Source organism: Anolis carolinensis, chromosome 3 (genome assembly GCF_035594765.1).
Source record: "Anolis carolinensis isolate JA03-04 chromosome 3, rAnoCar3.1.pri, whole genome shotgun sequence".
Lineage (NCBI taxonomy): Eukaryota > Metazoa > Chordata > Lepidosauria > Squamata > Dactyloidae > Anolis > Anolis carolinensis.
The window spans coordinates 39,851,705-39,878,051 of record NC_085843.1 but is presented as its reverse complement, the minus strand read 5'-3'; the positions used below and the strand labels follow the sequence as shown (position 1 = coordinate 39,878,051).

At 39.1% G+C, this 26,347-nt stretch overlaps 1 protein-coding gene across 2 annotated transcripts in view; it reads right to left on the bottom strand.

The window, feature by feature from the left end:
• Positions 1-59: 59 nt before the first annotated feature.
• The window catches only part of lsamp (limbic system associated membrane protein), a 606,975-nt gene continuing 580,687 nt past the window's right edge, over positions 60-26,347 (bottom strand). For both annotated transcript variants that reach the window (XM_062977128.1, XM_062977129.1), the window contains one exon: positions 60-10,960. In XM_062977128.1, the coding sequence (XP_062833198.1) occupies positions 10,863-10,960 (98 nt within the window). In that variant the 3' untranslated portion in view covers positions 60-10,862. The remainder of the gene's footprint in view (positions 10,961-26,347) is intronic.

Sequence of the window (26,347 nt, the reverse complement as noted above, 5' to 3'; positions counted from 1 at the left end):
ATATGGATGATTCTCAGCTTTGCTCCCTCTCTACCCAAGGAAATAGACAGGACAAGAAATGAAGACTTAGCTCCTCCTTTTCACGTTTATTTCATTTTTGTTTTTTGTGGGGTTTTTTAGACCACAGAAGAGCAGAGCATTCATAGATGTAAATAAACAGAGACACAGAAACAGAAGTTAAATACATTGAGAAAAGAAAAAAAAGAAAAGAAAAAAGCTTTTGTCATTTTTTCTTTTACACACACACACTGCGCTTTAAAATGTTCTTCCACAGAGCTAGTTTTTGAAAAACCGACAGAAAAAAATAAAATAAAAATAGAATGGCCGTGTTCTCGTTTCATTAAAGAGAAGTTCAGATCATGTCTACGGTGCTGGGGAAAAATATATATAAAGATATAGATATATATATATATTTATATGTATATAACACTGTTAATGAGGAGAATTCTAACTGCCCAGCAGTGCAGCATGAAGAGACTGGATGTCCTCCCAAAGGCCTGGAGGAGTCAAATTGGCTGCAGCTGGTGAAATAGAAAGGGTCAAGAGTTGCTGGAGATGAGTTTGCCATCCTCTCCCTATTCTTGTCAACATAACCCTTTCCTTGTTAACAGGAGCTCATCACAAGCCACAAAACTTATGACTTTTATTATATAGCTAGTTTTAAAAGCAGATTGAGTAAGTCTGTTGGGTTTCATGTGTCATGGGGGAAGCTGGAGAAGATGAGTGTGGCAAAGGGGTGGGGTGCTGACATTTGGAAAACAGCAGAAGATACTGAGTGGCAACATTTCAGGGTGCCTGTATGTAAGTGCTTGTCTCTCTGTGACCAGGACTGGGAGCAAATGACATTTCAGAGAAAGTAAACATTCTCATTTGAAACAGCTTTTCAATAAAAGCTTATAGTTAGATGGTTGTGCTCCTTGCATATACAGTAGAGTCTCACTTATCCAAGCCTCGCTTATCCAAGCTTCTGGATTATCCAAGCCATTTTTTCAATATATCATGATATTTTGGTGCTAAATTTGTAAATACAGTAATTACAACATAACATTACTGCATATTGAACTACTTTTCCTGTCAAATTTGTTGTATATCATGATGTTTTGGCGCTTAATTTGTAAAATCATAACCTAATTTGATGTTTAATAGGCTTTTCCTTAATCCCTCCTTATTATCCAAGATATTTGCTTATCTAAGCTTCTGCCGGCCCGTTTAGCTTGGATAAGTGAGACTCTACTGTAGTTACATTTTATGTAGGGTTGGATCCAGACTAAATCTATTTCACTTAAGTCCTGTTGAAACATTTTGGCTGAATTTGTTATAATTTCAATCCTAGTCCTACTGATTTCAATTTCAACAGTTACTATGTGGAATTGGCTTAATCTGGCTCTAACCACGCAAATCTATTGAGATATCAGAAATTACAGAAGCAACCAAGACAGAGAATATGTTTATGTATGAAACCATTGGTTAGCACACAAGTCAGTTTCACAGAAGACATTTGACAAAATGACCGTTTACATTTCCTTCATCTCTTTGACAATGTTCTCATACTGAATTGTAGTACTAATTCATTTGATTACATTATTAATTATACCCCCCAGAGTTGTTCCCAGTGTACTTCATGACAGCAATGTACATAACATGGTAAGATAGTAATAGTTCTGGGCATTTAGCAATATCACTACATTTAAAGGAACGATCATTTTGAATTCAAGTTTACCATTTGTCGTACCATCTTAAACCTGGGGGCATAGATTCTTCAGGATCACTTATGAAGTTTTCTCTCTGTGATGCCTGAAGGAATTCATTTTAGGAAAGTAATGGTATTACATTATTTAAAGTAACTACTAGGTTCCATATTGTCACAGCTTTCTTTGCCTGCATGAGAAACTGGTTTAGTTGACAACTTTGCCTTGGATTGGCTGATGCCACTTCTAATCTAATACCTTCCTGCTCTATTACCTCCTACTATTTCATCCTCAAGATTGGAGGTAGAGTGGTAGATGCCTTTCACTAGTTCTGGTTTATTTGCTAAGATGAACATCCACAGTAATAACTAAGCATTTAAAGATTATCACACATTCCATTATGATGATTGTATCCTTGGTAAGTGTAGCTTCTTATAGAGACCACAGCCCTCTTGGTATTAATATATCTGCTTTGCAGGAGGGTGAAGTGTGTCTTGATGAAGCCTGCAAACAGAAGGCATCTTACACATCTCTATAAAAAACAACAGCACTGCACATCCATATCCTCTTCCTCTTACCTATTGATCAGCTTATACATGTGCACGCAAGGATTACAGTCTTGCATAGTTTTTTTTAAAAATTGCTGCACAAAAGACCAACTCTTTATCACCCAGGAACAAAATGCTTTCCAACAAGAAAACCCATTCACCATTCTGGAAAGTTGTGGGAAAGAATCCATATTTGGTGTGAATTGAATCAGAGTTGAAATATTTCTTCTCAGATGAGAGTGAAAGCGTCTGTCACAGCCTGCCTGGACTTCACAGGATTTATACTCAAATTACATCTAGTTATTTGTTGTAATGTTATGATAGCACAAATTGTTGCTCATTTGAGACAGAAATGATGAAGGGCACGGTTTACAAAAGTATAAGATGAGTAATTTCCTCTCCATTCAGTTGGGTTCTTTCATGATGCAGTGTGAAGAAATTACAGTACATGTTGTATGGAGGTCTCCTTTGGTGCGGCTGAAAGCAAAGGTAGTTTGGGCTATCTCTGTCCTCTTTATTACATGCCCATCCCTTGGAAAAAAAAACTGGTGTGGCTTCAAAATGTTATAGGCAGGCTTTTGAAGTGACTTAGAAGTATGATGACGGTGATATTTGCTTAGCTAACTATAGGCATACAGTGTTAACTCCATTGATCTTTTTTGACCAAAATCCCATTACTTTTACTGGATTCAGAATTGTATCCCTGTCTTTTGAAGAGGCTATCATTAAATAGACCAAATAATATGCAATCTCATTTGAGGGATCAATGTCTAATTTCTGATCTAAGAACCTCAAGGCTGTAAGGTAGAAAATAAACAAGCTGTCAAGGTACACAGTGACTCACAGACCTGTCTTCTTGGTAATTTGCAGGCATTTGTAGCTATCCCATTTGCCAAAGAGTAAGTCACATACAAGATAAAGCACTCTGATCATGCTTAGAGTTCATGTGTTCCAAGAAGGTGCTTCCATGTTTCCTGGGTATTGTGAAAGAGGCGTGCCTCCCCATCCCCTAAAGCTCCAGTCATTTGGGAAAAAGTTAGCGATCTGACAAGAAGTCATCTTTGTATCTTAGTGTTTCTTCTGCTGCATGGACATTAGTGGACATTGCATGTCACTCCCATATATTTACAAACTTTTAGAAGAAATACAATCTTTTTTTGTATTTTTGTTTTTATAACACTAAATGTTAAACTTCCATCAATCAAACACAATTACACCTACAGTCTGGAGAAACTGGTGTCCCCTTCTGATTCACCACTCTGGCATGGCGATAGGCTGTAGCATTTTAGGGCCCTGGGTGGGAAACGGGAAGCAGGAATACAGGGAGAGCATGAGGGGAAAGAGTGGAAACAGAATATGAACACCTTCACATGAATGCACCATCGTAGTTACTTTTTTACCTCCCAGGAAGACCGACTGGCCTCAGTGGCAAGCAAAAATAAAATGTTTAGGGACCAATGAGAACTGAGGGTGTGTTACAGCACCTCTCAGGAAGCACAAAGACAACATCTGACTCTCTGGATGGTGACAGCAAATTAAAGAATTATTATCCCTTCAAACCAAATACCACCCACAAGTATCTTATTAAATAGAGATTGCAAAAGCTTTACAAAATTGTGACTTGCATGCAATATTTTTCTTTAAAGTGCCTCAGTATACCTCCCCATGATATAGAGGAGAAGCTTGGGCATCAAATAGATAAAGGTCCCATAAAGAGTCAGTGGCAGAGTATCAAGGGAACTTTGGTTCACACTCATCTGCTCCAACCATGACATTTTGTCCTGTTTCCTCGTTCAGCCCATCTCATCCTGTCTAAGGAAAACCCTGTTGGTTTTTATTTTTATTTTTTTGTTATTTTACAAGTATACTTTAAAAAACATAAGATTTTAGTCATTTTTTCCTAAAAAAAATTGTTGCCATTAGCACAGTGTTTTTCAGCAACCCTACAATAACAAAGCAGTGCATTCAGCCAACATTTGTGAATGACCCTACCACAACAAAGCAAAGAGCAGATATGACGTGGACAAGGAGCAGTGTTAGTGATGGGAAATGTAATATGCAGGGGAGGTGAATAGAATTTAGCTCAGTTCCCAAAATATCAGAAGAGCTATTGGATAGTGTAGTTTCATCCTAAAACTCCTAGGTAAGGGATTGGAGGTATCAACATTCAGAAGCATTACCAAAGCAAAACTTGGCTCCATTCTAGAAGCCAGTATGTGGCTTATGGAAATCAGGCCACATCTAGACAGCTGTCTTGTTTGCTCGGGCTTGGTTTTCATTTGCCACATTGAGTAATTTCCACAGCCAATGGCTACTTCCAGATGATATCTAACACATACGAATCTATTTGCCCTTGTAGTGTACTCAGTGCCTAGCTAGCAATAGAAATACTAGATTCACCACAACACATTCTTCTCAGTTCCTAACCTCTTTTCTATTTCTTTTATAGAAGAACCTTCTATTCATTACTGTTTCCCTCTCAATCACTTCTAGATACCCCAATATCTTCCTTAATATCATTGCAGATGGAATGTTCATTTGACAAACTTATTTGCCAGCATCCTCTACTTCAGGTTTGAATGGGGTTGTTGAATTTACCCCAATGAGGATTTGGGAGCTTGATGGAGGCTTGAGTCAATTTATCTGTCCTAAGGTTGATCCCAGGGCTTTTGTATATATTTTAAAAATAAATACCAGTCATGTGTATTTACAATCCACTGCTATACATTTATTAGCAGTAAATTCCATTGGCCTCAGGTGGGCTTGCTCTCTTCAATGGGTATAGGGTTAGAGCCATAAACCTGAGGAAAAATTGGTGATAATGTATTTGCACAAACCAATTTGGTTTGGGAAAATTGCCAGGAAGTGAATTTTCCCTTCAGTTTTAGATGGCCATAATGGCTAAGTTAAAGGACATTGAAAATATACTGTCTTGAAACATGCTAATAGTAAAACTAAAACTTTCTTTAGAAAACCGTTTTGCTAGGACAAAGAGGGGGGAGGGGGGGATCAGTGATCTTGTGAATGATGTGCAAGGAATGTGAAAACAGAACTTGCAACCACTCATCAGGGGCCAAGCCTCAATGGTAAACGCATGCACACACACATACACCCCCCCCCCCTTATAGAACTCCCACTGACCATCTGACTAATGTTTCTCCAATTTAAATCCATTGCTATTGTCAAAATTGTAGGAATTGTATTATAATTGTATTGTAAGGCATTAATTTTATTTGATGGGGATGTAAAGAGGGAGCAATGCAGGACTGCTCAACATTCCCTCACTGCTTTTTGTTTGAAAAATCTTAATCACAGCTGCATTCCCTTCTGTAGGGTTCCATATTTGTGTCTGCCTTCATGAACATCCATATGTCTGGGAGGATACCATTCCACCCATTTAGTTAAACACAGATTGGCAAAGAAAAAAAAAGAAGAGGAGGAGGAGGAGGAGGAGGAGGAGGAGGAGGAGGAGGAGGAGGAGGAGGAGGAGGAGAAAAGAAGAAAAAGAAAATCCCAACACCTACCACTTACTGCTGTATATTAAATGTTTGGATTATCTGTTTCAATAGAATAGCATTCTATCAGAAGTCATTACCAGTGAACAAATCTGGAGAATTTACAATCTAAGCAAAGCTCTTTGTTTGTTAGCAAACAGCTCAAATCCTACCAATTATATTTCACATTGCTTGCTTCTTATGTAATAAAGTATTTTTTTTTGTGATTTCCCATTTTGGCCAAATCAGCAATGGTCCTTCTGAATGGTTGGACATTTTACAGAAACTAGAAATGTTGCATCTGATAATTCTGCCTGTGCCAGTGGTTCTCAATCTGTGGGTCCCCTGGTGTTTTGGCCTACAGTTCCCAGAAGTCCCAGCCAGTTTACCAGCTGTTAGGATTTTTGGGAGTTGAAGGACAAAACACCTGGGGACCCAGAGATTGAGAACCACTGGCCTGTGCTGTCCCATGTCCATGATAAAGGGTACTCTGTCAAGGCCACCTGGTTGCTTTTTTTACTGTCATTGTTTCAGACAATTATTAAGTTATTGAACTAGGAGTCTGTAGGCTCTTCCAGATTGTCCTAAAGAAGTGTAAGTTCTTCTGATAGAGCTTTTTGGGTTTTTGCCACCTCTACTTCTACTTATTCCATTCTTTTTCAGGGGTAGGGCTGTTGAGAGTGATTTCTGAAACATGTCCTTAAAGCATTGTTTTTATTTTTACGTATATTTGCTGAGGTGGTCCTTTGGTTTTCTCCTCTTTGAATTTTTAAATTTAGTTTTGCCACTACTTTTGCCACCACTTAGAGTTATAGAATTAGAATGCATCACTGTGGCAGTATAGCTGGGCAACCATAAACAATTTTTTTAAAGGGAAGGAGACATATTGTTCCTAAGTGTCTTTAAATATAAAAATAACCCACTGATAGTGGGAATAAAATAATGCAGCTAGTGCTTGGATCCTAGAATGTCAGTTGGATTAAAAAGACGGACAACTCCAGAACTAGAGCAACAAATTCTGCAACCTCTCAACATCTTTGGCCCATCTGGTGCAGGCTCTTTATATTTTGAGCAGCAGTTTCTGTTCTTTCAAAGTGCTAAATGCACATGTTTGAATGTGGTGGTGATGGAGGGAGGATATATTGTAAAAATATATTTTCGGTTAGACCATTGTGGTAATGTTCATGCTAAAGGCTATCTAGAGATGAATGTTCTTTCCACTCCCTACTGTTCTTGTTCTCTCTCTCACACACACACACATGCACACACGCACACACACACGCATACTCACACATATCTCCCTTCATTTCTCTGTTCCACTTCCTGCCTTTATGGTTATGATCTGTTCAGGAGTAACTTGTCAGCCTTGGAAGGATGGTATTGAGAACACTGGCTGCCTGCTTAATTGACTGCCAGAGTCTGCCCCAAATTGCAGACCTCAGCAACAATAAATCGCTAAAGCAGCAGGGGAGATGTGTCCGGGCAGTTGATCAAGGTGAGAGCGGTCTTGCTGGGCAGGCACAGAACTACAGGGAGCAGTTTGTAAGGGGTTGGGACTTATTAGACCAAAGGGAAGACTCTGATGTACATAAACACACACTCACACACTCAATTGCATTTGTACTTCCAGGCTTTTTTCTTTAAAATACAGACTACATTACAGATTAACACCAGCCAGATGCCACATTTCATAGGAATTACAAGGCTTTGGAGTGGAGAGTTGTTTTTTTTCCCAGTGGGACAAAAGTCACTGATGAATTTTCAAACAATTTCTCTTTTGCTCTTTCTGAATCCCTTTCTCTTCATCTTAAGATGAGGAACCAATAGTTCCTCTAAAAGAAAACTAGCAACAATCCAGTTCTTCATTTTATAACCTGTGCAATGTATGGCTAGGTAGGAATGCAACTGGATTGCTCTTGTGTATCTAACATTGATAGGTAGGAGTTGAGTCTTAGCATATTAACTTTGAGCTGCATAAACTGAAAGTAAAGGAAACGTTGACAGTGACATGAGGAGATGAGAATGCATATGAAAAAACTATTTTCTTTTCTCACACCAACATTAAAACATGAATGCATGCAATTTCTAAAAATATAGCCAGGGCACATTTTTATAAATATAGCCAGGGCACATTTTTATATTCAGCTTGTCCCTGTCTGGGATGCCCAACAGAGCAAGTGGGAATCAAATACATTTGTTTATTGTTTAACATGTGCTCAGATTTGGGAAATCTATCAGTGTGAGTCCATCATAGGGAGGGGGGACCCCAGAGTTATCGAAAACTTGGAGTTTAGGTCACATGAGTGCATAGATCCCTCTTAGTGACCTGGCTTGAAATGTGTTATCTTTACTCAATCTCCATTTGCCCTGATAAGCAAGTGTCCAATCAATCTCTGGCATGTGAGATCTCTTGCTTATGTGAAAAGAATGCCAAGAGCCAGAAGGAAAGTCATTAAAATGCAGACTCATAATTTAACTGGAAACTCTCTTGCTTCCTTTTGCAAATGGTCCTCTGCTCAGCCTTTCAGATATGGTTAAGCTTCAAACTAAGAAACTGAGTGATTGTCTTTCTGATTTTAAAGGGTATAAAACTGAAGTGACGGCTTAGAAGAATTTTGTTATTATCTTGGAAGATTTGTATTTTAACCAGAACTTTAGAAAATTACATTTGGGTCTGTAGTTTTCATATATCTCTGGCATTGCTGGCTGGGGAGCATGTAGAATACCACCTTAAAACATAAATTCCTCAAAATTTGGTTTTAATATAACCATGAGAAAATTTGCCTTATTCCCAAAAGAAGTCCATGAATTTCCAAGTGATTGGTATAGTCTGCCATCTTGTGATTTTGGAGGGATTTTCACCTTTTCCTCAGTAGTGGAATTACTTCTTTTCGAAAATTAGTTAGGTTGAGGAAACAGAAGGGTTTCTGGTCACAGAATTAGGAGCATTAGAATAACTGCAACATTAAAAAAATTAATGGAGAAACCCCCATCCCTTTCTTAATGCACATCTTAATGCATCCTTTTGGTGCGATCTTGCCCTCTACAATGGGTATTCTAAACCAAACTTATGGGCCTGTGAAACTGTCAGTGATGATTCAGCCTTGCCCATTTGGGTTCAGGCACAGAAAAGATAGCCACAACTGCATACTCTCTGTATATCACAAATCACATTCCTATGGCATGTCACAGATGAAATCCAGGACATATAAAGCCAAGCAACATTGGGGTGTAATCAAGATGGCAAAGGTTAATAGTGAGAAAGAACACACAAGGTAGACTGCAGTAGTTTTCCTTTACATGAGCTTACAGGGAAGGGTAAGCATCTACCTCTCCTTTGCGCAACTGAGAGCAAACTACTATTGCATTTTGAACTCAGTGGGCAATAACTGAAGTAAGCCAGGATGAGGAAGGAAAGTGGCAAGAAACAGAAACTGGAACAGATGAAACAATGAAATGAAGGTGATTAATTAGGACTGTCCCTGCCAAACTGGTGGGTTTGAAAGTATGCAATTCCAGGTAAAACGTAACTAAATAGTTTCATTATTATGTCCAATATTAAGAAATAGAGGCGCAACAGATTTCTGTACATTGAAGACCAGCGTTGTGTAAAACTGGCACAACTATTCTAGACTCTACAACCTTCAGGAACTATTCACTTTGCTTCATGATAAAACCCCTTGCCTTATTCCCTACTAACATTTTCCGTCTTATCCTTGTTCAGAAACACTCAGGTTATCCCCTAATCTTCTGGACCTTTCACTGATACTATTTAACATTTATCTTCCTCACTTTAATTCTGGGGCGATTATTATTCCTTACATATAGACTGCTTCACCTTGGCTAAACCACTCCCGCAGATCTTGTAAACCAACAGTAGAACAGTGAGCTCTTCTGCTACAATATATTTACCAAGCACTTTTTAAGACTTAAGGTACAATTATTCTAATCTGTCTAAATCACACTCATCCCAGATCCCTATGCTTACAGAGTTTCCTATAATTTAGCAGCCTCCTTGAGGTTCAACAATTTGTTACCCTGGCTACGGATACTCCAGCTTGGATGAGGACAAACTGAAGAATATTTGAATCAACACATATATACTTCATTTGAACACTACCCAAATGAGCTAATCTAGTGATGGGAGGCAAGAAAAGGCTAAGGGAAATGCATTGTTCATTTCTGTATCACCCTGAAGTCACATCCAAGCCAACATTCAACCTCATGTACAATGCAAGTTATTATCTACAGGTCTGATGAGCGTATGTACACAGGGACTGTTCCCTTTGCATGCTTTTGAAAGAAAGAGAGAGAGAAGGATAGAGCCACACAGACATACACACATGTGCACACACACTGACACACATGTAAAAGAGAGAGAGAGAGAGAGAGAGAGAGAGAGAGGGAGAGAAAGGGGGAGAGGTGAGCTAGGCTGGCAAGAACAAGAGGATAGGTGAGTAAAACGTATGTTTTAGCATAATCAAAGCATCATGGGCTAAGAGTGCACAGGAATATAGGGGGCATCTTAAGAGGATAGGCAGCAAGGTGAGGGCTGCATGGAATTTCCTAATGGGACACCAGTATGCTAGAGAAATCTGCATCAATGTTTGCCAGATATTTGAAAAAAAAAAGAGCTAAGTATCAGTTTAAGAAATGAACAAGCCAATTGAAAGGTTGTGGCTATCAATTCCAAAGCAAAGGCCATCTCTTTCCATGAGGGAGGGGAGGTAGGAGGGAGGGAGGTTGGAGGAGGAAAAGGAGAAAATGATATGAGGGATCGGAGAGAATAAACATTAATTTCACTGTTGATATTTCTTTTTTCCCCCAGCATCTCGACATCCTTGGCAGGATCCAGCCTCAACAGAGTGATCCGTCCCATCTCTCATACTCCTAGATGGTCAGTGACTTGACAGTTAGTTATAATAAATGTTGCTGATTCTTCTTCATTGAAAAATTCCCCCTCGGTTGCGGTACACACAAAAGTTGTGAAAGAAGCTGTCCTTTCCCTCCCCCTCTTTCTCTTGCTCTGTCTCCTGTATGACATTTTTGTTTGTTTTGCTTTGTGTGTTGTTCTTGTTGTTGTTGCTGGGTTTTTTTTTTATTTTTCCCCTTGTTTTAAAATGTGGATGTTATTAACATTTGCTGAGTAGGCAGAGCAGGGATGCTGCCAACAGCCACAGTGGAACGGCCAGACACATTGATCCATTGCCTGCCATCCCTGTACCAGGTCCTAGGAGATGAGAGAGAAAGAGGAGACAAAAAAACAAAGTATATAATTAGATATACAATCCACAATGCACAACGAAAATCATACTCATTACTGTATAATACTATTACTGTATTACTCATAAGTTCCTACATGTTGTTTCCTCCTAAGATAAAGTGATAACTGCAGTTGTGATGGAGAGGGCAACCTTTTTTCCTGTCAAGGGCCTCATATTCTTAGGAGCAATCTTTTGAAGGTATCATTGGCTGGTTTTGCCCAAAATTGCAGAAAGGTAGTGTTTCAGAGTAATAGTAGAGCCACTGTCTTTCTCATTTTTTTTCTTCCATTCTCTTTTATCTTCTGTCTTCATGCCACTTCTTTTTAACTAATGGCAGGCAGAAAGTCAAAATAGGCTCACCTGGAGACCATTAACGCTACAGAATTATAGCACTATTATTCCACTTTTTAACTGCTATGGGATCCTGAGATTTATAGTCTGGGGAGATGGCAGAGCATACTGGCTAGTAATTTGAAATCCTGATGATCCAAAGATTCTATAGGATGGAATGATGGCAGTTAAAGTGGAATAATAGTATTATAACTCCATAGTATAAATAGGCCCTTTATCACAAAAAGCTTTTAAAAGTAGGCTGAGGGCCAGATAAAATTAGTTTAAGGGTTTAATCTAAGGAATGAAGGTTATCCACCGCTAGACCATATTCAACATATTCACTTACCTCAACAAAGGGTTTTTTTGTGTGAAAAGATAGATATTATTTCTCATACCTGTTTTTTAAACAACAACAACAACAATCCTATACAAACATTTGTAGAATATAAGCCATGAAACAAAGGTGGCCCACCTGCGTAAGTTTCTAGGACAAGGAGAAGACAACTGTGAATAATTGTGTGGAACAATTGTCTTTGCCCTCATGGCAAAGTGATAGAGAAAGCCAAGCTGTGAGGGAACTCTACATGGACAACGGGAGCTGAGATCTGTTTCAACGCTGGGGCTAGCTGTTCCATGCAAGAGAAACAGTTGATGGGAATCAAAAGTGGTAAAATAGATTGCATCACTTTAGACTGCAGGAGGGAAGTGTCATTTTTGGATAATTCCTTTGTGTAAGGAAGGTTTCTGCAAGTAAATACATTCTAGCTTAGTATGCAAGTGCTGCAATATTACTCGTTGCCTGGGGCAGTCTTTCCATTTTTTTTTATTCCTCTCCCTTTCATAATAAAAACTGTAGAAAGTGACTGTTTTTGTTGTTATTAACAGTACAATCCATTATACTACTCCATACATTGCCATCTACAGGAAAAGCTTTGGTTTCTGCTTTTTGGCTGTTCTCATTTCTTTTCAGACAATCTTGGTGGGATAATCTGAATGTGAGCTTTGGCTGAGTTTTCTTTCTCTCCCTTCCTCCCCACCCCGTTGAACCAGTGTCACCCACCTGTTTGCTCCCTGCCTCTCCTGTGTTGTGGCCCTTGAATGCCAGAACTCATTCCAATTCTGCGCATTGACAAAAGTCTGCTTGCAGCCAGACGTTGTCTCCTCAGGGGCTAATTCATCACAGCACTCAAATCAATAAAACATGGAACCAATCAGCAAACGCCCTTCTGTCTCAAGGGAGGTTGCATAATTATTTATGTGGCAATTGGAAAGGGGAATGATTCCAATGTAACATTTATGGACCTACAACGCAAGGCCTGCGGGGAGGAGCAACAGGAATGCCAGCCAAGCTTTGATTTTCACACGGGTGGAAAATGAAAGCCACTCGCTGCCGCAGCAACAAATAATACAGGGCTGCAACAGGAATATTAAGTGCTCACACGATGGACTGTCTTTCATTCAGCCACCTGTTTACTGCTCTCCTGCCTGGGATAATCTCTAGGCAGAAATTCTATATAAGTGTTCCCTGTGGTGGCGACACTCTACAACACACAATATGTTCCTGTGATTTAGCCAACATTATATTTTGTATGTACAATTTGAATCTCAGTAAGATCTTGAAAACTCCTGTGCAGTATATCTCTATTTGGTAATGAAATATGAATACAAACATTTGCTATATGAACAGAGCTTTTTATTTTTTTTAAAAAAATATTTTTATACCACTCCTCATTAAGGACTTCCAGGACAATGAGCAAAGTTCAAAGAACTAAAACAATATTTATCCACCTTGCATTAAAATCAACCAATGCATGAGAAAGGATGGTTCTTTTTTTTTTTTAACATAGACTACTAACATTGATTTGTGGATAAGTCAACCTAGGTTTTGGGGGGTTGGTTTTTTAGTAAACATTCTAGACTCATACACGATTATATAGGGTAAGTGGTCTTATTGCTGATAATCTGATAGGGGCATAAACACAAATTTGACTGTTGTTTGTGCCTCTTTTAGGTTACAGTATTTACTGTAGATATACAGATTCTGTGCCAAACCCCTTTACAAACCTAAACCTGTATAAATTGTACTCCCTTTAGGCAACAAGAAAGCTTTCTATTTTTTTTTTAAAAGTGTGAAACGTGTTATGATTGGACTTCTATACAGTAAATAAAAAACAGTTTAGATATATTTTATGACAAAATATTTGGTCCCAGTCACCTGTTCTACCTCATACCTTGAAATATATTTGACTCTTTTTAATGACGGTTTTGAGTCACAGAGATATGTTAACAAGGTCTCTAAAGTTATCATCTTTTCTCCTAGTCATTTAGTGAGTTCATGTAGCAGAAATGGAAATGCCAATGAGTGCATTGCTCATCTCCTGCCTCATATGATAAGGTGTGCATGAAGTGGAACAAGTGAATTCAGAGTATTGATTTTGCCATATCATTTTCATGTGGGTAGTTGTTTGGTGTCAGCAGTTTTATAAGCAGAGGGAATTTAGTAGCCACTGCACAGGGCACACCTGAAATCAAACTTTTCGTCTGAAGTGCTACTATTTCATGAAGGGGCAATTTTGCACAAATAGATCCCTTGGGGCCATGAGATAGAAAAGTAGAGAACATTGCAAACAGTAATAGAAGCCATATGGCATTAATATTTTTGTGGTAATGGGGGCATAGTGTTCCATTTGCAAATGTAATGTTTTGTAATGTTACTTTTTAAATGGAAACAAAAACTTTTTTCTTACTTTTTAGGGTTGAAAATACTTTGGAGGCATTAAAATTGGGATGTTTCTCATAAACAGTTAGGCTTAAACAAATCTCTTTAAAAAGAACTAAAAGATTAATGGAAAGTAGCAAGAAATGCTGCAATTAATAAACTAGTTGTTATGGGGTCACACTAAAAATAAATTTAGTTGCTTGTGATTTCCTTTTTTTCATCGTTTTAAAATGTATTTGTTATGCAATGCTTTTGACACGAAATAAATAACTAAAAATAAATTACTTTAGGAGATATTGCAAGAAGTTACAAAGTTGATTACTTTTTAAAAGTAGCTTTACATACTCAGCAGTAAAGTCAATGTTTTTCAGACTTGAGCTTCTTAGAAATAGATAGATGAACAGCTGCTGTTTAGCAGCTTCAGGTAGCACCATTTTGGGCAACTACTGTATATTACAACTGCTTCAAGTTTAATCAAGTATTTAAATAGATTCTTACTAGGTTCAAGAACCTAAGATGAAGTTTAAAGATTGACTTCTGACATGCAAAACTAAAATAATATGCAATAACTTCCTACTATATGAATTCTTAGATTTAATTTGCATGGCATTCTTTGTAGGAGACCCACAAAGAGGGCTATTTCAGTATTGAAAAATCATAAAATTGGCCAGCAACATTAAAAAGGAAACATATAAATAATTGCAGTTTTTCAATATTCCTTATCTTCCTAATACTATCAGTTTACTCACTATCCAAGGATGTTTGTAGACGGTATGATTAAAGCCCCTTTTTTACAACTAAAGTAGAGTCTCACTTATCCATGCTAAATGGGCCGGCAGAACCTTGGATAAGCGAATATCTTGGATAATGAGGGATTAAGGAAGAGCCTATTAAACATCAAATTAGGTTATGATTTTACAAATTAAGCACCAAAACATCATGTTACACAACAAATTTGACAGAAAAAGTAGTTCAATACACAGTAATGTTATGTTGTAATTACTGTATTTACGAATTTAGCACCAAAATATCACGATATATTAAAAACATTGACTACAAAAATGCCTTGGATAATCCAGAACCTTGGATAAGCGAGTCTTGGATAAGTGAGACTCTACTGTACTAGGAAAAATTCAAGTTACCTAAATCAAGTTCTTAACATTTCAATAGCTGGAAGATTGGTATTGTATAGTAATATCTACAAGACCCACCCAAATGTACATCTATTTCTAGGCCAAAGAGCCGGCGTTGTCCATGGACATTTCCAAGGTCATGTGGCTGGCATGACTGCATGGAGCACCGTTACCTTCCCGCCGGAGCGGTACCTATTAATCTACTCACATTTGCATGTTTTCGAACTGCTAGGTTGGCAGGAGCTGGGGCTAATAGCGGGTGCTCATTCCCTCCCGGGATTTGAACCTGGGACCTTTTGGTCTGCAAGTTCAGCAGCTCAGCGCTTTAACACACTGTGCCACCAGGGTCCCCCAAATAAATACATACATAAATACATAAATGAGACTAAGTCTACACTTCAACATTTATCACTAGAAGCTCCATCACCTAGTATGGCATTCTTTTCTGAATCTTTTCCCAAGGCAGACGGAATGCAGAATTTAAGAATGATTACTTGGATTCCACTATGGATTGCACAACAACTAAACATACCTTTAATAAACAAGTAAGATCTCAATTAAAATGTCTAATGGGACATATATAATGGGACCAGCAGATTATACTCTGAGTAGAAAGTATATTTTGGCAATTTAACTGATCAGCTTGCTAAAATTATGGAAAAGAAAAAGTAATTGAAGCAAACTACATTATGATTTAAATAATTGCTTGTTCCAGAGGGGCGACAAGCTTCTGCCAACCTAGCAGTTCGAAAACATGCAGATGTCAGTAGATCCATAGGTACTGCTCCAGTGGGTAGGTAACGGCACTCCATTTAGTCATGCCAGCCACATGACCTATGGACAACGCCGGCTCTTTGGCTTAGAAATGGAGATGAACACTACCACCCAGAGTCGGACACAACTAGATTTAATGCCATGGGGAAAAACCTTTACCTTTACCTCATAGTAGGCCTTGTCTTCTAATTATCTGAATGTTTGATAATGTCTGCTATTTAAATTCCGTAATGATGAAAAACAATACACACACACGCACACACACAAGATTTGTATAAATTTCCCAAGAAACTAAGATACTCCTTTTGCATTCTATTAATGGTAGGTTTCCCTCTTGTTTATACTGTTAAGGGTTCATTATCAAAAGGAATGGATTGTGTGTGAGAGAAAGGAAGAATTAATGCAGCTGATGTTGTGGACTTTGGTGCCACCTGCTGGATAGCTGCTCCCATGGCAGCAAGAGGATAAATAAAAGCCATTAAGCAACATTGTGAAATGTATGTCGAATATGGATGAAAATGTCTGATACTACAGGGAAGCTTTTGTCTGTACTAGTTCTCCTCCAAGAACAGAAGAGGATGGGTGGCTTTCAGTGGCAGTGGGGCAATATGTCTTCCCCAAGTTTTTCTCTAGACTTTATAGGAACTATCCAAGGCACTGAATCTATTTTAGACTAGGATTGCCATAGGATTCTTAATAATAATAATAATAATAATAATAATAATAATAATTACACAACAAAACATTGCATGGAAAGTTCCTTGACAAAATTGAAGGAAAAGCTGACAAGGAGAAGACCTGGCTATGGCTCACGAATGGGACACTGAAGAAGGAGACAGAAGGCCTGATCCTTGCAACCCAGGAGCAAGCCATCAGAACAAATGCAATTAAGGCCAAGATTGAAAAATCAGCTGATGACCCAAATGCAGACTGCAAGGAACCTGACAAAACCATTGATCATATCCTCAGCTGCTGTAAGAAAATCGCACAGACAGACTACAAACAGACACACAACTATGTGGCCCAAATGATTCATTGGAACTTATGCCTCAAGTACCACCTCCCAGCAGTAAAGAACTGGTGGGATCACAAACCTGCAAAAGTATTGGAAAATGAGCACACAAAGATACTGTGGGACTTCCGAATCCTGCCTGACAAAATTCTGGAACACAACACACCAGACATCACAGTTGTGGAAAAGAAAAAGGTTTGGATCATTGATGTTGCCATCCCAGGTGACAGTCGCATTGACGAAAAACAACAGGAAAAACTCAGCCGCTGTCAGGATCTCAAGATTGAACTTCAAAGACTCTGGCAGAAACCAGTGTGGGTGGTCCCGGTGGTGATCGGCACATTGGGTGCCGTGCCAAAAGATCTCAGCCGGCATTTGGAAACAATAGACATTGACAAAATTACGATCTGCCAACTGCAAAAGGCCACCCTACCGGGATCTGTGCGCATCATCCGAAAATACATCACACAGTCCTAGACACTTGGGAAGTGTTCAACTTGTGATTTTGTGATATGAAATCCAGCATATCTATCTTGTTTGCTGTGTCATACAATGTTGTTGTGTCAATAATAATAATAATAATAATAATAATAATAATAATAATAATAATTTATATCCTGCCATGTCTCCCCAAGGGGACTCCTCTAGGAGGAATGATACAGACAAAACCTGTCAGATTGTCAGAATCCCATTAGTGCCATATACGAAGCTTAAGTCCACCTTACTTTTTGTGTATGTGGTCACTGAAGATGTATGTTTAGCCTTCAGAATGTCATTAGGAAGAGGGAGAAGGCTTATTTTCTATGACCCTAGAGACTAGGACTTGGAGAAATTGGTTCAAATTACAGGAAGGGAGATCCTACCTGAATGTTAGAAAGAACTTTCTGACCATAAGAGCTACCCAACAGTGGAAATCTCTGTCTTAGAGTGTGGAGGAAGCTTTCCTTGGAGGCTTTTAAACAGAGGCTGGATGGCCATCTGTTAGGTGTATTTTGATTGTGCATTTCCTGCATGGCAGGAGGTTGGACTTGATGTCCCATTTGGTCTCTTCCAACTCGATGATTCTAATATCTTGTATCCTCCCCAGTTACCAATATCTGCCCCTTCTATGCTTTCAGCTTTGTTGCGATAGTACCCCCTTCAAAAAACCTCCCAACAAAACACGAAACCAGCCATTGCATAGCTAATGCAGATTTTAAGGAACAATGGTGGATCTTGGTAGAAGATTTTATTGCTCTGTTTCTGGCATGCTGGATTGGAAGAGAGGCCTGTTAAGTTCAATAGTCTGCTTATGCATGGGAGAGCCCAAAGCCCATTGCAAGCTTATAAGCAGAGTCTAAACTTAGTAGCACCCCCCCTTTTATGCTCCATTGCAACTGGTAGGCAGAGGCATATTCCCCTGGATAGTGAAGGCAACATATGCACACCTCACCCCCAGTAGTCATATATTTGAAAATATCATATGGGAGTTACAAGAAATGAAGTGTGCAACAAACAGTGTGAGAAGTCAAAGTGCACATTAATAGGAACTACCTAAAATACACTTTCCTTCTCGTAGTGGTGGGGGAAGTGCTTTTTGGCGAGGTCTGCTGTACGTTATGTGATGGTGCATGGCAGGCCCTATCATTGTCGCAAAACAAAGCAGCAAAATGAGGCAAAAATGCCCTGTGCGAAGAGGTGGTAGGAAAATAAACAAATATTGGGGGCATGGGAGGAGAGACTCAAGGAGTCAGATGCAGAATTTCAGCCTATCACAGTTTAGTTTTGGATAGCTTCAGTTATGCCCAGAATCCTGTTGATGACATATACTTCACAAGTGTGTACCATCTTTCATGTGCAAGGAGTTATTCAATAGCTTTGGAGTTGTCTAAGCCTTTTGCTTCTTGCATAATGCCTTCCCCTGCCTGCTCCAAGAACTTGCTGCCAAAGGCAGATGTGGGCCTCCTCTTGACCATTTAGTGACTGGGACAGTATGGGCTGCCCGGGAACCAATGGACAGCTGCTGTGGGGGGAGGGGGGAGTACAGATATCACCCTTCCAGATATCCAGTGACCTTGCTGGAGATGCAGATGAGGGACAACTACTATTTGATTACAGCTGCAGAGGTACAGCCAGACAGCTCCTTATATCCTTCTCTGGACACTATCTTGCTTAAGATTATGTATTCACCCATCCAAAGCTGCAAAGGCTCACTTTGTGCAATGTGGTATCTTGGCTCATATTCATTTCTCTTATAAGTAATGTTTCACACAAAAATGATTTTCACTCCCACCTGTGGATTACAATTTCTGTGGAATATTGCTTTACAGGGTTTTTGGAAGGACAATGAAGTCAGCACACAAACAGCATATCATTAAGGTGAAGCCACAGTTTGGATATGGTTGAAGGTCCATTTACATCTGATTACCAAAAGTGTTGATATTTATTAATGAACATGCCGTTCCTCTCCCTGTGAAAACAGCATACTGCCATGACCATGTAAAGCATGACTGTGGGAAGCTCGAGGACAGCAGTTCTGAAGCTGGTTATCACTTTCTTAGATCTCCAGCCAGTCACATCCCACCCATCCCTAGCCAATAAATAGCCATGACAATGTGCACAGGTAATGGGACGCTACTTTCCAGAGGGGTATTGTGAAAGGAGGTCCTGAATGCTCCCTTCTGCAACAGTTAAAAATGCATTTGCTTCCATAAATCCTGTCTTTTTAAATAAAAAAGGAAACATTTATTGAAAACTATTAGCAATTAAGCATTTAAATCTTACAGAAGAGCTGGGAGAAGGGGTCTCTAAAGTATTTCAAATATGGTATTCAGAAGGGGTCTATCAAGCTTTTTTTTCAGGTCTCCTTGTCCAATTACTAAGCTAGCAATCTTTGTTCTTCTTTTCCCACACAGAAATTAATGTGTTATTTTATCTCACATTTTTCAACATGTGTCAATTTTGTATTCACACAAAATGAATACACACAAAATGTATTCATTTTTTCCATGCACATTTTTGAAATGTGTTCAAATCCTTTTGGGATTGAATGTGTGAGATGCTTCACAAACCTGGAAATGTATAGAGTTTTGACCACAAAGCTTCATAGGGTCCTGTGACGTATTAACTGGATAGTCTCTTTACAAGGCAAAGTCGATAAATTACTCATGACTCCCTAATTCTTCATTCCCAACTTTTAAAAATACAAATACTTATTTTATGTTATATTGGTGAGTCAATGTAATTTTAATCTGTCTTTTTATACTTTTATTACTTAGCTAGTTCCTGCCATCTAGTGGCACAATGGTGATGATATTGCAGATTAGTTAGAACACACTCTATGTTGCCACAAGGTGGTGTTTAAGCACATGGAAGGAACTCCAGAGCATTTAAGGACTAATGCACAAATACCTTAGTTTCACAAGTTAAACGATCTAGTGGTCTCTTCTCTGATCAAGATGTTCCTGGATAATCACCATCTGTATTAATTTAGTTAGTATAGTAAATCCAAACAAATGTCTGCATTAGACATTTGTCCCAGTTTATTGTAACCAAAGATTGCCTTTTTTGCCTTTTTTTTTTACAACAGGGAGTGATCTATAAGTCACTTCCTGTTCACTTCTTGTTTTAAATAAAGCTCTGGGCTTAAAATGGCCCAGGTGAAACAAAAACAAAGTGGCACATATGCCCTTGCTTCAACTAGAGGTTGTTTGGGGCACTTGGGGGGAAATTTGATTCTTGAGGAACCCTGCAACTACAAAAATGGTTCTGGGGATCCTCAGACAGCTCATAGGTCACAGTTTGTCAATTTCTCTGTTGTAGACAGAAGGTATGCAAAGATATTGATAAAATGTTGTATTTACTCAAGTGTGATGTGCTATCAAATGTAATGCACACTTCAGTTTTGAGGCTCACACTACCAAAAATACATTTGCTGCTGAACGTAGTACACAGGCAAAGGGGCTTTACTTCCACTTGCTTGCCAGTCCTTCCACTGCTTGTCTGATTGAGGCAAGCAACAGAAAGGCCGACAGGAGAAGCCTAGCCCCTTCGCCAGCTTCACATTGTTCCCAACTGGCCTCATTCACAAGGATTTGAAAACCTCCTCTTCAGTTTTGAAGGCCTCCTGAATGAGGCCATCAAATACAATGCACACCTCTTTTTTGGCTGTGTCAATATGTTACACGTGATGCACATTAGACTTGAATAAATACAGTAAATGATGTGAGTTTGTGATGCTGAGAAGCTTAAAGTACACACAGGAGTGATTGCTTTCTTTCACATTTGGCATGCTATCTTTCACTATGAATTGCTTAAAACACAAGTTCCTACTAGGATGCTTATGAAAAGATTGGGAAATTTGTGAAGTTCATACAAAGAACTGAACAAGATTTGTATCTACCAACACTGCCCAAATGCAGTATATACAACATTTCAGTATATATAACATTTAAATGGACTACAGGGATACTGCAGACATCAGCAAAATCTCCTCTGTAAAATAAAGAAGGAAACTGTATCCCATTTCTCCAAGAAACTTTTGAGTGAATTTCATCTGTCTCTGGTGCCCCCCTCCCATCAGAAATGGCCTTTCCAATCTCTGCACATAAATAAGCCAGAGAATTCACAGTGGACTTTCACACAGCTTACTGAAGAGTTATGTCATACCCCAGCCACCTTTGGGTTCTGAACCAGATTCAGAATTGAACTTTGACCAGGATGAAGCTTATTCTGACTTTTTACCTAGTCCGCAGAGCTCCTTCCAATTACAGAGCCCAGCTGTTGATAGCTCCGATGCTTCCTTAATTGGGAGAGATACTGAAAATATTACTCCCGTGGTAGAACCAGATGTCCCAAGTTCCCCGGGGAATGTATCCTTTACCAGAAGGGAGTTTCTGCATTGCCAGAGATCAGAAAAACAAGGACTCCGAAGGAGTCAACATCTGGCATTTTGAGGGGATAATGGATAGGAGATTCCCTTGGGAACCTCTGGGGAGTTTGGTTTCCCTTCACTGTGATTACATCCAAGTTCCGTAAAGTGTCCTTCACTGTGAACACTTTGTGGTGTCACTTGTGGTTTCCTGAGAACACTTCACCGACTCCAGTTCCCTGATTTCACCAAGCCAAGTCTCCTGTTCCTGGTTACCAAGTCGAGCTGCGACTCCTGTTTTAAACCAGAGTAAATTCACTTCCTTGCCTTGTTCCTGAATCAAGATTGGTTTTAGCTTCGTCTCGTTCCTGCCTTGATATCAAAGACTTCCTAGTGACTTTGGACCTTGTTATTCACTCTTCCTTTCTCGTTGTTTTCCCCGCTCAAGAACTTTCCAACAGTTTTGAGCGTGTTTCGGTTTCTGGACTTTGGACAATAATATTGGACATTTCTCTTCAACTCTTTGGACTAATTCATACCTTTTCATAAAGGACTATTGCTCACTCATCTCTGAGGACTACTGCTCACTTAGTCAACAGATGACTTGAGGGCACACACACATAGAAAGTCGTGAATGAAAGCAACAGATCCTAGTTCTTGCCTGAGATGGAATACTATGGATGTACACTCCATTCATTATCTACTAAACCCTCACCTCTCTGAACAGTACAGAACTTCAATGAGGAAATGGGAGGTGGAGAATGAAAGCTCTAACTGTGCTGATAAGAAAATGGAGAACACCTGAGATATCTGATCATGGGCTCTTATGCTATTGGAGACAAACTACTCTGTAACAAAAGGCTCATGACTTCTGCTGTGTGGGAAAATGCTTATAATAATACCTTGCAATGCTTGTAGGTCAAAGCAGAAGCAGGGGAAGAAAAACAAGCTCTCAAGGTAAAGCAACATGGAGGACAAGGGATATATTTAGTCATGTTCTTCCTCCCCGAATGACTTAGCGAGCCTGGGGTTTTACACATCCTAGCTCCTCAGCAGGAAGTCATTTTTCTAGTCTGTTGACTTTCTTTGTCCGAGTTTCTGCAGATGAAATCTTTATTATCAGGGAGGCTTAAAAGGGAGGAATACTGTTAATTCCATTTTCAAGGTCATACTTTGAAAGTTATTAATTTCTCTCTTCCAAGGCTCTGTGCACAGTTTCAAGGCTTTGGGGATTTGCAGCTGGTACTTACTAGGCTACATTTAGGGATTTTTCCATCATGTCTCTTTGGTATATGAAAAAGGTCCCTGATTTTGTTGCTAGAAGAGACAAGTTTATAACATACAGCTCATACCTCATTCTGACTCTAAGTTAACAATAAATTTTGTTCCATGAACAGTAATTTTCACAGGACTCCTGCCAGCTCTTTTTAAATTGGGGTAATGGCTGAGGTCATGCTGTTCTTCTGTGCAAACAATAAATGGCCTTCTTCAGGTTAGAAGCATAACAACACCATGCCAATTCTACCAATGTTGATGGATGATGCTAAATAACTCTACTGCTTCCACTGCACCTTATGAAGGAATTTAAAGATATATCAGTAATCACATGCAAAAAAATGGAATAAAAATAAAAAGGAAGATATTCATATCTATCAGCATTGGAGGGTTTTTTTTTTCTATGTCAGGAGCTACTTGAGAAACTGCAGGTTGCATTGGAGTAAAACAGTCAGACACATAGCATAAATTGATGTTGGAGATGTCCCAGTCTACACTGCTGAGGTCAATGGGAGCTTCAGTTCAGAAACACTGTCAGAGGACAACATTGGATGTAAATATTTGCAGTAAACATACTACTGACTCCTCAACGTTGGGAAGGCATTTTTGTTTTTTTTTGTTGCTGATGCAGAGTTTTTTAAAGAATATTATTGTCCTATAACATTCCGGATTTTAATCTCTGCTATGTTTGTGTTTTAGGGTTAGGCCATTGTCTTGACAGGCCTGGGCCATTGTCTTGACAAAATAATCATTGCAATTTTCAAGCTATTAAGTGTAGGAATTTCGTTGCAAGCATATTTAGGTCATTTTCCTGTTGGTAGCTTATGCCATCTGTCCTACTTTCTCCCACATCTTTTTTGGTCCCCAGAATAAGATGAGAATAGAGTTTTATGATGCTATGCTTTGGTGTATAGTTTGGGGGAATATTGTTATCTATTTCTAGTTGAACAAGCTATCTTCTGTGGAATCCAAAGAAGTAGAAATGTGAAACAGACAAGTCTTACAAGTGTCTTTATTCCTATTATAGCTGTTCTCTTATTATATATTTCATTCAATATATATTATATATTATTTGCAGTCCAATTGATTGGACATTTATTCAGTAATAAATACAAATATTGGGTTACATGATAGTAAATTTCCATCATCTGTTGATTATTGTTATGCCATATGAGTAAACTCCACTCATATGAACTCTGCTCTTTAGGTATTACCTGCATAATTGTTGGGAGAAAGAATGGGCAAAGCTCATCTTTTCAGATCTTGTTAGAGCCAGTGGTTCTCAACCTGGGGTCTCCAGATGTTTTGTCCTACAACTCCCAGAAATCCCACCCAGTTCCAGCTGTTAGGATTTCTGGGAGTTGAAGGCAAAAAGATCTGGGGACCCCAAGTTGAGAACCACTGTGTTAGACTATAACTTCCAGAACTTATGACCATTTGCTTTGGCAACTAGAGCTGATGAGAATTGTAATCCAACAAGATCTGCAGATCACTTTGCCATTTCTAATGGGGAGAGTCACGATACTCCTTCATTTCTGAAAGCAATCGACACCCTAGACTTGGGAAGATCAATTCATGCACTTTTTATTCATTCTCTGTGTGATATTTCTTTTATGTAAAGTAATGATTACAACGTTTTACTCTGCCTTCCTGTTTTATCAACAAGAACCCTAAGAATATGAACAACTAAATTAAAATAAAACATTCCAATATATATATTAAAGAGTTATCTAGGAAATAAAACCACACAGCAGAGAAGGAAAACAAGTCAAACATACATATCAAAATAATGGAATGAAATTATGTTTACCTAGTGCCGAAATGCCATCAGAGGAGACAGATTAACGTCCCAAGTCATATTTTATTTTTTAAAAAACCTTTCTGTATATCAATTAATCATACCTCTATTGATTATGATACATGGAGCAGGACCTCCATGTAGCATATGAACGGGTAGCGGAGAGCAAGTGTGGGAGAATGATCCTCAATTTAGAAATCACATTTTGCCACAAAAATACATTTGAAGGCGATTTTGGTGTTTCTCTTCAAAACCTTTGTAGTGGGTCTATGTATTTTATTCCACCTGCCACATCCACCATCTTATGAGGAGGAAGCTTCAGACCTCCATGCACTGATTTTAAAAAATTTAATGGAGAGTGTTAAGCACATTCTACTGAAACATGTTTAAACATTTCCCCTTGACCAGGAAACATGCCTTGTCAGGGTTGTTGTATGTCTTTCGGGCTGTGTGGCCATGTTCCAGAAGCATTCTCTCCTGACGTTTTGCCCACATCTATGGCAGGCATCCTCAGAGGTTGTGAGGTATGGATAAACTAAGTAAGGGAAGGAAAGAATATATATATCTGTGTAGAGTCCGGGGTGTGGCAAGAGTCCTTTGTCACTGGGAGCCAGCATTGTCCTTCCCTCTTGTCCTTCGCTGACCGTAGCATTTGTTGGATTTTCTTTGTGGGTCTGTAGATAGTTTGTAGGTTGTGCTTCTTCATCAGCTTCCCTATGCGGTCAGTGGTTCCTTTGATGTATGGTAAGAACACCTTTCCTCTGGGTGGATCTTTGTCTTGACTCTCATGGCTTGATCCTCTCTCCTCTGCAGGAGTCTGCCGGATACCATGCAGCTGTGGACAAGACTACATAGGGACCACCAAACGCAGTGCCCAAACAAGAATCAAAGAACATGAAAGGCACTGCAGACTAATTCAACCAGAGAAATCAGCCATAGCAGAGCATTTGATGAACCAGCCTGGACACAGAATATTATTTGAGAACACAAAAATGCTGGACCATTCCAACAACTATCATGTCAGACTACACAGAGAAGCCATTGAAATCCACAAGCATGTGGACAATTTCAACAGAAAGGAAGAAACCATGAAAATGAACAAAATCTGGCTACCAGTATTACAAAACTCCAAAATCAAAACAGTAGATGGGAACCAAAACTCTGAGGGCTTGACTGACAAAGGATGCCCCCAGGCAAGAGACAAAAACATCTCCAATGCTAATTAGGGTGATTAACTGAAACATTAATGCTGGCTCCCAGTGACAAAGGACTCTTGCCACACCCCGGACTCTACACAGATATATATATTCTTTCCTTCCCTTACTTAGTTTATCCATACCTCACAACCTCTGAGGATGCCTGCCATAGATGTGGGAGAAACGTCAGGAGAGAATGCTTCTGGAACATGGCCACACAGCCCGAAAGACATACAACAACCCTGTGATCCCGGCCATGAAAGC